Genomic DNA, 15,052 nt, shown 5'->3' with positions numbered 1-15,052 from the left:
TTTAAGAGAGTAAGAACACAAAGAAGTACTAAGTTCGGCTTCTCTACAAGGCAGGTGTTTTTACACCTTAGTCTAATTTGATATTGTAACCAGCAACATAACACACTCAACACAAGGTCTAAACACCTAACAACAAACCCGGTCTAGCGGACCTGATACACACTAGATGATATTGAATCAAAAGTGTAATCTTTATTGATATCAAAGAAAATGTTGCAGTAGTTTCCAATCTCTTCGAGACAGTTTGGTGTCTCCCCAGAGGAAGTATTTTACTTTCTTTAACAAAACAATTACATTCAGATACCCTAAACAATTCTGACAAAAAAAAACCTAAACAATAGACTAGGCTGCTAGTCAGACCTAACTAAAGTGCCAACAGAAATCTAATTGCTCAGCCAATAGAAAAGTAAGAATATTTCACCTCAGAAACTAACACATAAAAGACTACTCTGCTGTCTATTACATCTAGAATAAATAAGCCTAACTTGTGGCCTAACAGAACTTCACACCACTCATTTCAAGCTTCTCATCATCTCTTAAACTTAGTACAATCAAGATATAAAGCTGAAACTGGATTACAGTCCTCCTAACTTAGTCAACCAATATAAATTGCAGGCTTGTTGATGGCAAACCTAACAAGAGTGAGCAAATAACTTAATAAACTGAATTAGAGTCACAAGTCTCTACAGTCCATAAGAAAAAAGCCTCAGTTTAGCTCTGTTAATGACGTGGTTTATATGGTTTGAGTGGTACTCAAAACTTCATGGTGACAAGCTGAAAATGGCCATAATCCAGTGATTTTATAGTCTAGCTCAAGCACTCAAGTTAGCCAATATGAAGTGGTTTATAAGATATACTGATGGCTATGGTTAGAGCTATAAATATATTTATATTTGTATTGAAAACTCAACCGAACAGTTGATCAAAGAACAATGATCTTGTGTGAAAAGAGTTTCCTCTTGTAACGTTTATAGCATCAAATATTTTGTATAGTTGTATAAATCTAAAATAGTCTTTGAATTTGGGTTGACTGGTGAGTTAACTCATCAAAGACAGCCTTTCAATCCCAAACACTTCATTGCATTCTTGTACAAAATAAATTTATATAACTTTGAAGCCTATATAGCTTATTAGGTACTATACTAATAACAAAAAAAAAAACAAAAGAAAATATGAATGACCTTAACCTTTCACAAACATAAAGCATAAAATTCACTTGTAGTGGTCCTACAAAACTCCATCCAAAAAAGATTTGCTATTGAGAGTCTCAACCTTAGACTTGATAGAGCTAACAGTCTCATTCAGAACAGAAGATTTCAGCTCCAATTCCCTCAGATGAGCTCTGGTCTCGGCAATTTGCTTCTTGGCTTCAACAACGTCCTTCTCTTTCAAAGCCAAATCTGCCATCTGAGATTCTATTTGTTTCCTTGTCGATTCCAAATCTTTCTCACAGTTTGTCCTTGCCACTGCAATTGCATGATGCTGACTGATCAGCTCAATGGTTTCTGCGCCTTCACTGAGTACACGGCGTAGCCAAGCAACATCGATTCCTGACGACTCCACATCCTTCAGAATGGCCAACATTTCTTTGACTTTAGACTTTGTCAGCTGCGTAATTTGAGTAGATTCCAGCTCTTGAACCACAAAGCACACACATTCCAAATAATAAGAACGCATTGCAATAGATTCTAGTTGGCAACTTGCTGCTATGTCACCATACTTGTCGAAAATCGACTGCAAAATTGAAGATAACCTTCCCTTAACTCGATATTTTCCCACTGACACACTAACATCAGAAATTACTGATTGAGCTTCTTCATCATCACTCTCTTCAAAACCATGAGGTACACCGGTGAAAGTAAAGCTTATGGAATCAGAGTTTGAACTATTAGTTCCTTTTCTTTTCTCATTCATGACAGGAGATGAAACTGCCTCTGTCAATGGCTGATGGATTTTCTCCTCTTCCTGATGTACAGGTCCCTCATTGGCAACAGAGTTGACATCTTTTTTTGGAGGGTCCTTGGGATAATCAGGCTGCCAGGGAGATATATATGATTAGAAAGAGAAATGGCAAGAAATGTGTGTGTGTGTGTTCAACATGAATGTCAGCTTACCATCTTGAGAATTTCAGTCATGGATATTGGATAGTTAACTTGCTTCTCATCATAATATGAATCTTCAGCATGAATTTCTCCAGAATATGTCTCAGAAGAAGAATAATTCTCCCCATTTTGCGATCCAAGCTTTTCTGTAGAATATAAACGTTTTGGAGGCAATGAAGCACTGTTGTTGTAAGCTTTATCTCTTGCAGGTGCTCTGTCAGGCTCTCGAACTGGCGGCATTGATCGAGATTCTTGCATCTTTTTCTTTCCCAACTTTATGGGAAAATCAAGAAGAGAGCCTACAATTAAATGGAACATAAAACAATCATTTATTGAATGGAAACTAATGCTATTTTATTGTGTTGATCCATTGCATTTGTAAATTGACACATAAGCAGAGGGCTAAAACTTCACAAGGAAAAGAGATCGATCAACAAGCAAGATTAGTATTGCTTGGTTCTGTTCCTCTCTCAAATCTAGCACTCTTTCTAGTCATTGGGGAAAGTTTACTCAAAGAAAGTTTATGGGGTCCACAAAAGAGCATATAGAAAAAGGGGGAAAACCTGGTTGGTTTACATCTTCTTTTCCTCCAGCTACTGAAATTCTTTTGAGGCAATTTTCATTACACTCATGGTAAGGATTAGATGCCTTAGGGCAAGCTCGAAGAACCCTTTTATCTTCATACTTTATGTTCAGACCACCATCTTTTATAACACTGCCATTATCTTTAACACACAAAACAAAAATAAAAAGGAAATCCAAAATTGTTTTACCAAGTTCAGAAATGATTTAGGAAAAATATCAGAGCAACACACTCTGATAGGACAACATATTCTTTTAAACCCCAAAACATTTTTAATCAATTCACCAAAAACCCAGAATTGTTCATAGCATAGGAACCAGTAGTTACACAAAAAGAAAAACAGGTGAATCTTACACCAAACAAACGAGGCAAAGCATTGTGTTAGAGCCATGAAAATCAGGGATAACAGTAACATTTTTGTTTTGTTTGTAATAGCAAATATGAAGAGATTTTAATAAGATTGTAAGAGAAGAAAAATTGAAAATGGAAAATAACCTGATTTCTTTTTTTCCTTGCGGACCTTTCCTTCTGCTATTCTCTTCAAGCAAGCTTCAGTGCATTCATGATAAGGATTTGATGCATAATAGCAATCAGAACGTACTTTTCCATTTGAAGACATCTCTCTTTTGTTGAATTTTCACTTGTGATAATCCTGCAAAAATATTATGTAAGAACAACACCAAATTGGATTAGCGGAAAAGGACAAATTTCTTTGATTATAATGATACTTTTATTTGGGTTTGATGATTCTATTCCATTACCACTTTTTTAATATGAATTTTTAATTGTCCCAGAAGAAAACAAATAACAGGGAAGAGTATTTTTAAAGGAAAAAAAGAAGAAGAAGAAGAAGACAAAAATCTTGAGAAGCACTAAACAATAGATGATGCTACACAAAATCATGAGAAATTTAACATCAAAATCATTGACAAAAAAAAATCATATAATAAAAGCATATTTTCTCTACAGTTCATGGCAACCTAACACTAAACAGAGAGCAAAAGTCTAAAGTTTTAGCTCTATGACTATGGTAAGTCTCAATTCAAATAATTTTTTTAATAGACAGGAACTGAAAAAAGGTAATAAAGAGAAATTCAACATATACAGAAAAACTAATTATATATAAAAAAAAAATTGAAAAAATCCCACAAACCTCAACAAAGAAAGAGAGAAACCCAATAAAGCTAAAAACCCAGAAGAAGAAGCAGAGGGTCCTGAGTTAAAAATCTAATAAAAAAAGAGACCCACCTAATAAATAATTAGGATTTGATGATGAAATAAGAACAGAGTTTGATGAACAATAACAAAGGCGAAGACGGTGATGATGAAGATGACGGTTCGTTGTTTCTTGACTATGAGAGATGAGTGTGTCTGTATGACTAGTAATATAATATGTTATTTATTTATTGGAGAAATGAAATTGGAATTTCCATTTCCATTTCCAACTAAACATAAATAAATAAAAAAGAAAGAGACTCAAAGCTCTTAACAGTGCGCCACCTTCTCAAATATGACGCACTACGGAGCCGATCTTTGACTTTGAGAAGACAATACTGTCAAGCTACCATTACTTCTCCCTATTTTTAATTAATTTATTTATTATTACACCATAGACTTAGGATTGAGATTGAGACCACTTTTTCTTTTTCATACCATTCATTCAATTAGATTACAATATGTCATCTATCTCTATTGTGATGCTGCTGTATGTACATTCTAGAAAGATTCATTTCTCATTAATAGATATGCAAATAAGTTTATTTTTCAACTAACCAAATTCAACTCTAAACTTCATCCATGAGTTTTACTTTTTACTTTTTATATTTACTCTTTTACCACTAATAAATGGATTTTGTATTTTTTATTTATTTTTTATCACTAATTAATAATTTAATACTAAGTTTTTTTAACTTTTTATTTAAATAATCTGTTTATATATTTTCAATAAAAATTAAATAATTTTGTTGACTTTTTGAATAAATTTGTATCTTGAATGTTGAAACACAATTGTATTCACTTTTTTTTCACACTATGTAATTTATATTCAATTAAAAGTAATTTGAGATCTCCCAAAAAAAAAAATTTGAGATCTAACCTTTTTTTTTCGTTTCTAACTTGTTATAAAGTTAGTCTTACTAATTAATAAAAAGTAAGTCTCACTAAAAAATAAAGTTAACTTTTTTTTGGGTCATAAATATAAATGGAAAATTATTCAATAGTAATTTTTTTTAATTATTATTGCTAAAATATTTATGGATTGTTTTTAATTTCCTTTTATGAAACAACATGGTTTATTATAAAAAAATATTGGTGGCGATAATACTTAAATTTTTTCAAAAGTTACACTTTAATACTTAATTTTTTTTGCAGCAATAATACTTAAATCTATAATTTTAGTGCAACCGTTAGTACTCACCGTTAACGTTAACTGATCGTTAAGTATCTATGTGGTACATTTTTATTAGTCTAATTGGCAGCGATAATACTCAAATCTTTTTAAAAGTTACACTTTAATACATTTTTTTTGCGATAATACATAAATCTACAATTTTAGTGCAACTGTTAGTACTCGTTGTTAACTGCCCGTTAAGTATTCACGTGGCACATATGGATTTTAGGATGATTTTAGACTAAATTATTTAAATATTATAATAATCATTTTAAAATTTGAAAAATATAAAATATTATTAAAAATTAACTAATAATATGAATGTTGGGATGATTTTGAGTTTTAATTTTAATTTAGGTTGTTTCGAATTTGTAAATTTTAGTTTGGGATATTTGCGGCATAAATATCCAATGTTCTATACTTGCTACAGTTAAATACCTAATTTTTTTATTTTTACGGCAAAAATACTCAATGTTCAATAAATGTTAAAGATAAATACTTAATCTTTTTTGTTTGCGGCAAAAATACCTAAAGTTTTTTAAACATTACTTTTTCAATACCTCATCTATTGGAGCTGTTAAGTATTGACTTGCCAGATATGTATCACTATGTAATTTAGGTATTTTTGTTGTCAAAATATGTATTTTTTAAATTTTGTATTAATTTAAAATGTCTTTTCAATTCATTTTTCTAATTTAAAATATTTAAAGAAAAATATGAAATGGACTAATTGCAGAGTGACAAATGTCTGCTTAGTCAATATGCTTAACAATTCCAACACATGAGGTACTGACACAAGTAAGGTTTTAGCAACTTTAGGTATTTTTGTCGTAAAGAAAAAATGTTAGGTATTTATCTTTAACATATATTGAACATTAAGTATTTTTCCCGTAAAAATAAAATATTAGTTATTTAACTGTAACAAGTGTAAAACATTGGGTATTTATGCCGCAAATACCCATTTTAGTTTTATTAATTTGTTTCTATCAAACATTTAGATTTTTTAAAATTTAAAATTATTTTTCTAGTATTTAAAGAATTTAGGGATATTGGCAGCGATACTATCAAAATCGTTTATAAAGTTACACTTTAATACTTAAATATATGAGTATAAAAATGTGTCACGTGGATACTTAATGATAAGTTAATGGTGAGTACTAACAATTGTACCAAAATTGTAGATTTAAGTTTTATTACCGCCAAAAAAAAATTTGGTATTAAAGTGTAACATATAATATTATTTAATATAATAATTTTATGTATTATTTAATTTTAATAAATTTTTTATTAGATTTATAACATGAATTTATATATATATTAAATTTACAAATGAGAATTTAAAAAAAAAACAAAATAATAAAAATAAATTGTTTCTTATCATCTATATTTTTATTTGTCTAAAAATTAAAAGGTGATTTTTTTTAAAAAAAATTGACTTCTTAAAATGGTGAAATATTGAAAAAGAAAAGAAAATATTTTTAAGAGAGAAAATAAATCCATTATTAATAATTATTATAATATAATTTTGAATAATAATAATAATAATAATAATAATAATAATAATAATATGTGGCTATGTAAATAAGTAAACTAATATCATTTGTATAAATAGACCATTCACGTTTTTTCTTACTTCGACTTTTTTTGAAGTCTTACAAGAGTGTTGGCCCCGTTGTTGACTAATGGAAAATGGTATAGAAAAAGACCCGAAGAATTCAAGGAAAAAATAAAAGTAGTATAATTTTTCAATTCTTTGACCATTGGTCTCCAAATGTTTTGTTCACTTGTTAATAAGTTAATAATGAATAATATTTAGAAGTGATTATTTATTTGGGGTAAATAGAATTTGGCTCACAAGCTTCATCACTTGTCCCATTTAGATTTAGATATGCAACTTTTATGTTTTGGTTGTTACCAATATTATATTTTATTAAATAAAGCCTAATTTATAAAAATAAAATTATATTTATAACCACGCAAAAAAATATAGCACCAATTTTTTTTAATGTTACCCTTTTAATTAATTAATTAATTATTATTAAATATTTAAATTATATTTTCTATTATTCCTTTAAAATATTTAATATATCACTTGTACATTAATTAGTTTATCATTTTTAATAAAAAAATTTACATACTTTAAATTTTATGTTTATAAAATTGAAGCACTTTTAATAAATTTCATTCTTTAAAATTAATATATAAATAATATATTAAATATTTTAGAGATATAATAAAAAATATGTTTTTTTTATTATTTCTTAATATTTCAAGAGAATATTTAAGTTAATTGTCAAAATAATATAATTGGCAATGATTAATTAATTAAGAAGGGTTTAAAGAGAAAAAAAAAGTTATATATTTTTTTATTGTTAAAACCATATTCTACCATTATAAATTAAGATTTATTTAATAAAATATAACATTGGGAATTAGGTGAGCCAAAAAAAAATTTGAGGATCTAATTGCTATAAAATATAGTTGGAGACCTAAGAAATACATCTGATAAATCTTGGGGACTCCAAGTATTTTTTCCCCTATTTATTTCTTATAATTAATCTGAAATCTCATCTCTTAAATAATATAACATTTTGGTTTTGAGCGTGTAAGTATATTATATAATAAATACACGCCTGTTGCATGATTTATTGCAATTTATTACAATAATGTGCCCGAAATCTTATTTTGTGGAGGAATTTAAGCTTGATTTTTAGGTAATTAATAAAATACAATTTTCTTGAATCAAAAGGATATTATTGGATTTTGGCATTGTTGGAAATTAATAATAACCGATTCTCTTTTGTGATTGTTAACATTTTTTTTTACATAAGTTAACATTTATTATTATTATTATTATTATTAGGAATATTTGCAGCGAAATTACTTAAATTATTGTATTTGTAGCACTTAAGTACCTTAGTTAACTTTTTATCGTTAAAAGTAACTTTCATTCATGTTTTGGTGCAGTTTAATACATATGTTTGTTTCGTCGTTAAGTCCATCACCATAGCGTAAAATTTATTTATAACTTTAGTACCTTCACCACAAATATCTCTTAAATTTGGTACTTTCGGCACAAATATCTTTTTAATTAGGTACTTTCGCCTAAAATATCCATTTAATTGAGTATTTTTGCCTACGTATTACAATTAAACGATGAGAATTAACAGTTGTACTAAACTGCACCAAAATATGAACAGAAAGTATTTTTTTCACTTAAAAAAATAACTCGAGTACTTAACTGCTACAAGTATAATAAATTGACACATTCAACGCAAATATTCCTTATTATTATCAAATTGTTTCATATTCATTTTTTAGGGGATGATATTAGTTTTCTTTTCTTTTCTCTTTTCCGAAATGAGATCATATTCATTTACTACCTTATCCATATGTACCATCAAGATATAAATGAACACGAATTATTTATTCATTTATGTCAATAATTAATATTATTGTAGAACAATTATTTATCCATTATAGGCCGGTCAATTATTCATATTTGATAAGAAAGAAAGAATATAGAAATTACTTAGAGAATAAAGGAACTATTTGTTTATTATGTTTGGTATAAAAAAAAATATTATAACATTCTCTCTTATTTGAAAAGATAGAGAAGTGCTTGGAAATAAATATTATTTGTTTACATTAATTATTAGTCAATCTAATACTAATCTGTATCTGTATTACATCCCAAAATAAAAAAGTGGTTGTTGTGATCTCTAGAAAAACATCACTCACTCACTGCATTAAAAAAAAGGTTAGATTAGGAAACACTGAACAAAACAAGGTCAAATAAAATTATAGTAAAATGTTGATCAAGCATCTTATATTACTATATTATATAACCTCTTTTATAAATGTAAGGAATAACGTTTACAATTACTCATGACTAATTATGAAACCATATATAAAAGCGAATTTGCTTCCATATATAAGTCAAAATTTCACTTGAAGACTGTTCACTTTAGACTTAATTTTCACTTTAATAATATTATATATATTTTCGGTAGCAACTTTAGTAATAAAGGATATTTGCGGCAAAATAAATTAAGTTATTTATCATTTGTAGTACTTAAATACTCAAGTTATTTTTTAACAACGAAATTTTCCTTTCATGTTTTGGTGTAGTTTCATACAACCATCAATTCTATATTTAAATTTGATTATATAACATCAAATTTCCTTATAACTTACTTAAGCTACATATATCTTTTAAAATTGGTACATTTGCAACCATTAATTCTACCTTTAATTGCATATTTTTCCTATGTGATGCAGACGAATTATTTTTGATCAAGAAAACAACTAAGATAGATTAGAACTCAGAAAAAAGTCTGCTAGCCACATGGGGCTGTAGCTCCCACAAAGAAACAGGGCCAGATTTGTCAGAGTTTTTACCCTAAATTGCCAACGCATGGGCACTCCCATTAGAGTCTTAGGGGATCCAAACTACAGACATAGAGTTTAGCAATAAAACATCAAAGCACTCCTCAAAAAGAAAACTTAAACGCCACGCCAGAATCTTCTTAGACTTGAGAGCAAAAGCTAGACTTTGGGAGTCAACGAAGATGTCCACGCACATCCAATTCCTCTCCATGCAGACCTGAAGACCAAAATGAATAGCTATAACCTCAGCTTCCAAAGCATCCTTGGCAGTCCTATGATCCACCCTAACGAATAGAATACAACCATGAAAATTACGAACGACTACACTAGTTGTGGCTCTCCCATCTTTAAAAGATGCATCACAATATAGTCTTATATGGCCAGGTCTTGGAAGTAACCATCTTGGACTGAGCTGGAGGAGGGCCTTGCGGGGAGTGTTGAAGTTAACTGCTTTCTCTAAATAATGGGCAAAGAAAAGTTCCACTTGGAATTTGATGTCGTCAAGCTTGGGGACAACATGTCTATGGTAACAGTCATTCCTGGTGGACCAAATAACATAACACAAAGAAACCAAGATGATTAGGAAATCCTTCCTAGCATCACCAGCGATGTTCCCAGGATATAAGATACTCTTAACTAGCTCATATCCGGAGGAGCAAAGCAGCAAGTCGGAGCGAATATTCCATTGACTCCCAAACCAAAGACCCCTAGCAATAGGGAAATGAAGGAAGATGTGAGCAAAAGTATCTGGGCCATTGTTACAGAGACAACAATTACTTATAGGGAGTTGGATAATTCTCCCAATTCGCTTAGTTGTAGGTAGACAGTCCCACGCCAATCTCCAAAGAAAAAACTTGTGACGCTCATGAATGTTAACACTCCAAAGAAGCTTCCAAAGAGAGTCTGGTTCTCCCTTCCAATGGTGAATGATAGCATGATAGGCCCCCTTGACAGAGAAGCAGCCATCCAAGGAATTCTTTCAAATAAGTCTGTAATGCCCTAAACTCCAGGAACCGTTATGGTGTGCATTTTGAACAGTGTTAAACTCGCTAATCGAGTCATTTGGCCATAGTCATGTAACTAAGTATGATTAGCGATTTAGGGTTAAAATTTTTGGTTAAGATATAACGTTTCACTAAAACTTTTACTGTATACATTGGGATCCCAAAAATATAATTTAAAGGTTAATTACAATAAAATATTTACAATCAGCCGACCTAAGCGGCAAAGTAGGGTTTAACCCTGGTTCCTCTTTCAACCCTCGGTCATGGCAGTCAAGCAACCGCATATGTAAACATCGTCACCTAAGTTCTCCAACTCAAGGATGGTCCAGCTTTCTTTTGCCTTTACCTATACCACATAGCACCCATGAGCCGAAGCCCAGCAAGAAAACTCAATATGCTCATGAACAGTAATAACATGTCATCAAATCATAATGTGCATGCCTAGCAATTGTAGCCTTAATCACGCATGCAAATAAGTTCAAATAATGATGGTTGTGGGTCTTGCCCTCCTGTATGGATGGCTATCAAGTCAATCCTAAACAGATGAGTGATTAACACTTGAGGTTCCAATAACCATGATGAGCTTATAGCCCTAATCAAATGAGTGATTGAGGAGTAAGTCACTAACATGGGATCTGCACCCTTAGATGAGTGACTGGTAAGCAAGTCACTAACATGAATCAAATGAGTGACCATGAAGTCACTAGTGTGGTTTCCGCACCCTTAGCCATGTGACGATACGGTCACCTAGGCCTTCTGGCCCTGGCTCTGAGTGACTAGTCATGGAACTAGGCAAGCGCTTTTAGTTTTCATCGAACATGGGGTCGGTCCGGCATTAATGCTCATGTTGAGTCATTCAATGCAGATGTCGATTAGATCTAATATTTTTGGCTCTACGTTCATGACGCTTATGCCGCTCCTGACTCATAGATCAATAACATACGACCAGTGCTCAGTACTGCTGTCGAACTTGACTAGTAAGTCACAGCTTCACAGTCAATTCTGACACCATTGCCGATTCTGACTAGTAATTCAGTGCCACACACAAGTAAGCAATGCTACCAGGTACATATCATATGTCAAATATCCAAATGTAGGGCATTCAACATGCTTACTTAACAATTGCTAGCATAATTAGGATCATGCACAAACACAGAGACTCAAGCTCTGATCAATGTCATATTCAACATTCATGGCATACCCTAACCACATGTTTCTTGTGCATCACATACTGGGTGTAGTTTTCTTACCTTTGGTCCAAGCACAAGTTACCAATAAACGAGCCACAAGCACGATCGTGGTTCCAAGCCCATAGTGATAACCTAGTCACAACCGTAATATAAAACTTCATCAAAATGAGTAAATAAATACTTCCAAACCCAAACCTAGCATCCGCGAAGTCGAATCCTACTCAACAGGGTAGTAGGATTGATCCCAGGCCCTTAGAGTTAAGTTCCCACGATTAAAACACAATTCTGGGCAAAAATGCCCTTAAGCGCCGCGACCCCACACCAAACCTGCGCCGCGGCCCGCCTCCAAACAGAGGCAGAACCCTTCTCTGCCTGAGCTTAGCGCTGCGGCGCGCCACCTTGCACCGTGTCACGGGCCGGCTATTTGGGTACTACAAGTAGACGGAACGTGCAGCACTTGCAGACACTTCAAGCTAGCAAGTCAGCCTACAACACACACCTACAGGCAAACAAACTCAGGGGTTAGCCACATACGCATCTCGGGCATGCAACGGGCAATAACGAAGTACGAGCAAGTATAAAGCAAGTCATTCCTTGGAACGTCCACACAACACAAAGCACACAACAAGGCAAGTGGCACGCAATGACCCAACGAAGATAACAAACAAGTAACACATAGGCAACAAGGGAGCATACAAGGGCAAGTATGGATAAACATCGTTTTATTAATATATAGCCTTGATGGGGTAAGGGAGTACACAGCTTTGGCCCCTATCTGCTGGTGGCCATGGTGCTTCCCTAAGTCACCAGGTCACCTCCCCCTAAGGAGCTTTCTAGGGATACAAGGTCTTCCCAGGAACATATATGATTTTTGTCTGGGAGACATATGCATAATTACAAAATTGCCACTACCCTACCCCATGAGATTGCTTGGTGCAAGACTTGACTAATGATCAAGCACCAAGGCATACTCACTTACAAAATGGCCCCATGTGGGTGTGCCAAAGGGGCAGCACGCCACACGTCGCGGCCCTAACAACCCATCAGCAACCTTCACCTTCTTCATCGAGCTTGGGTCGCGGCCCAACCACGAACTAGCCAGTTTTCCTTATTTTATCCATTTAAAAACCTTCCAAAAACCTATCCAAACATCCCCAAGTCCTAAATCAAAGTTCCCAAACATCCCCATGATCCAAAACCAAAAAAACCCAAGCTTCAAGTCATTCAAAAACTCATCAAAACACAAAATCCAATTCAAGCTTAAAAACTTAGAACTTAAAACTTGAATTACCTCCGATTGAGTTGTTTCCCAACTAAATCCTCTGGCTAATAAGCTTCTAATCTTCCTTAGAATCGCTATGCCTCGATCCTCGCTTGAATCTGAGTCCTAGAACTCAAGTTTCCTTCGAAAATGGAACTTTGAGAGAGAGAGAATGTTCTGAACGTTCTTTTTATTTCTTAATAGGTTACTTCAAACTTAAGTAACCTCAAGCAAATCCTGATGCTCGGGGTCTCGAAAACGTCCCCGAGGATAAAATAGTCAAAACTCCTAGAATTTCCCCCTGATCTTACTAACTCCCAATTTATCATCAAATATTTATTCTCATCACCCAATATCACAGTAATGTACTAAATACCCCTTGACTCACTCCGAATCAAGTATAAATCCCGTTGTGACTTTCCAACTAGCTGTTATATTATTTTATAATATAATGTAATATAATATTATATTATAATATAATGTTTTAGATTAAATAAATGTGACAAAGAGTGTCACATATTGTAACATATAATAGGGAGTTACAATATTTAGATATATGAGAAATATCCAAATATGTAACATATTTGATGTTACAAATTCAACTACAAATTTGTAACTTCCAAATATTACCCTTTATTGTGTAAATTTGGTGTTACACAATATTGAGATGAATTTCATAAAGTCATATGTGAAATGGTTGTTAGAGATATGATTTTAACCCCAATAATGTGTTTTGGGGATTACAAAATCATTTTGGGAAGGTTTGGAACCGTTTGGAAAAAAAACACAAATTTTGTGTCGAAAATGGTCAGTGGCCACGGCCTATGGGACAGAGAGTAGTGGTCGCGGCCACTGATGTCCCTGGCTGCGGCCACAGGTGTATTTCTGACCAAATTTTCAGTTTTTTCAATCTTTGTTGAACGGTGCCAAAAACCCAAATAACTCCCAAATCTCATTTTTAATTCCATAAAACTCCAATTAATCATTGGTAACAGCCATGGGCGTTGGTGGAATTTGAAATTCAAATGGTGTCTCTAAACTCTATAAATAGGAGCATATTGCTCACTTGAAATACAACTTTTCTATCCATTAGAGCACTTGGCTAGAAACACCTTGAGGCTTGATTATTCCAGAAAGCATTTCCTAAATCTGTGAGAGATCCTTTAGTGCTTGAGTTAGGGAGAAATAAGCTTTTGGACAAAGGTTTCAAACCTTGTTCAAGTTGGTGATCCCTAACACATTTCACTTTGGTAGTGTGAGTGAGGGTTGTTTATCTTTTGTTTCTTGCTATTCTCTTTTATTCTATTGTTTTTCATCTTCTTATTATTCTTCTTCATTTACTTGTATTTCTTGTTTAGAGTTGTAATCTTTTCTTTTCTTTTGTTACAAACACTTTTACTTTATTTGTATCTTTTGCTTAGAGTTGTATTTCATTATTCTCTTATTCTAATCTTTCTCTTATTTATTTGTATTTTCAGTTATAGAGTTGTAACACTTTGTTTAATCAATCAATATTTATTTGTAATATATTGTCTAGAGTTGTATTTTCTCACCATTTCCATTGAAACAAATACATATTTTTCTAACACTAGCTTACCTCCTAGGATCGTCTCGTGCTGAGTAACCCTAGCATAACCAAATAATAATGAAGCACCACACACATGCCACACATATGCCAAAGATGCCCAAAATGACCAAAATATGAAAATCACCCAATTAATCAGAAATGAGTTCACATGCATATTTAATATAGCTAAACAAACATATAATCATTTAATTTCATAATAAATTAATTATGACTCTCCCGACCTCCAAATCAAGGCCCTAAGCCTTATTATGAATTTTGGGGTATTACAAAGTCAATCTTTTAATCCCCATTGAAGGATAGGAACCTTGAGGATACTAAGTACTCCTTGAGGAGAACAATAATTGCTCAACTTCTCCTTATCCCTTCTCCAAGTGCCATCATGTGATTGACATAAGATGGAGTTAATAGTTTCATTGGGAATTTGGATCCTGGGGCTGAGTCTCACAGTACCACCATGATTGTCTGGGATAGGCACCCATTGGGCATGCCAAATGTCAATGCCACTACCATCCCCAATCAAGAAAGAGGCTACCTTGTGGATAGTAA

The 15,052-nt window shown here is 32.5% G+C and overlaps 1 protein-coding gene across 3 annotated transcripts; it reads right to left on the bottom strand.

Moving 5' to 3' along the window:
• Positions 1–938: 938 nt before the first annotated feature.
• On the bottom strand, positions 939–4,158 carry LOC133788177 (uncharacterized). 3 transcript variants are annotated; one of them, XM_062225601.1, is made up of 5 exons: positions 3,839–4,148; positions 3,181–3,337; positions 2,666–2,827; positions 2,115–2,401; positions 939–2,034 (listed from the first exon to the last, which is right to left on the bottom strand). In XM_062225601.1, the coding sequence occupies exons 2-5, from the start codon at positions 3,302–3,304 to the stop codon at positions 1,228–1,230; spliced, it is 1,380 nt and encodes a 459-aa protein (XP_062081585.1). In that variant the 5' UTR covers positions 3,305–3,337; positions 3,839–4,148; the 3' UTR covers positions 939–1,227. The 3 variants fall into 3 exon arrangements, with proteins under 3 accessions (XP_062081585.1, XP_062081584.1, XP_062081586.1); XM_062225600.1 differs by having other exon boundaries at positions 3,934–4,147; XM_062225602.1 differs by lacking the exon at positions 2,666–2,827 and having other exon boundaries at positions 3,934–4,158.
• Between the last annotated feature and the right edge of the window lie 10,894 nt (positions 4,159–15,052).

The sequence above is a fragment of the Humulus lupulus genome, chromosome 1 (genome assembly GCF_963169125.1).
Source record: "Humulus lupulus chromosome 1, drHumLupu1.1, whole genome shotgun sequence".
In the NCBI taxonomy this organism is placed as follows: domain Eukaryota; kingdom Viridiplantae; phylum Streptophyta; class Magnoliopsida; order Rosales; family Cannabaceae; genus Humulus; species Humulus lupulus.
The sequence above is the reverse complement of the archived record's forward strand: the minus strand, read 5'-3'. Positions and strand labels throughout refer to the sequence as shown.

Coding starts and splice junctions, on each gene's coding strand:
- LOC133788177 (XM_062225601.1), bottom strand. CDS start 3,304: ATGTCTTCAAATGGAAAAGTACGTTCTGATTGCTATTATGCATCAAAT. Junction 2,828..3,180: donor CAAGGAAAAAAAGAAATCAG/GTTATTTTCCAT, acceptor TGTGTGTTAAAG/ATAATGGCAGTGTTATAAAA. Junction 2,035..2,114: donor TGACTGAAATTCTCAAGATG/GTAAGCTGACAT, acceptor TCTCCCTGGCAG/CCTGATTATCCCAAGGACCC.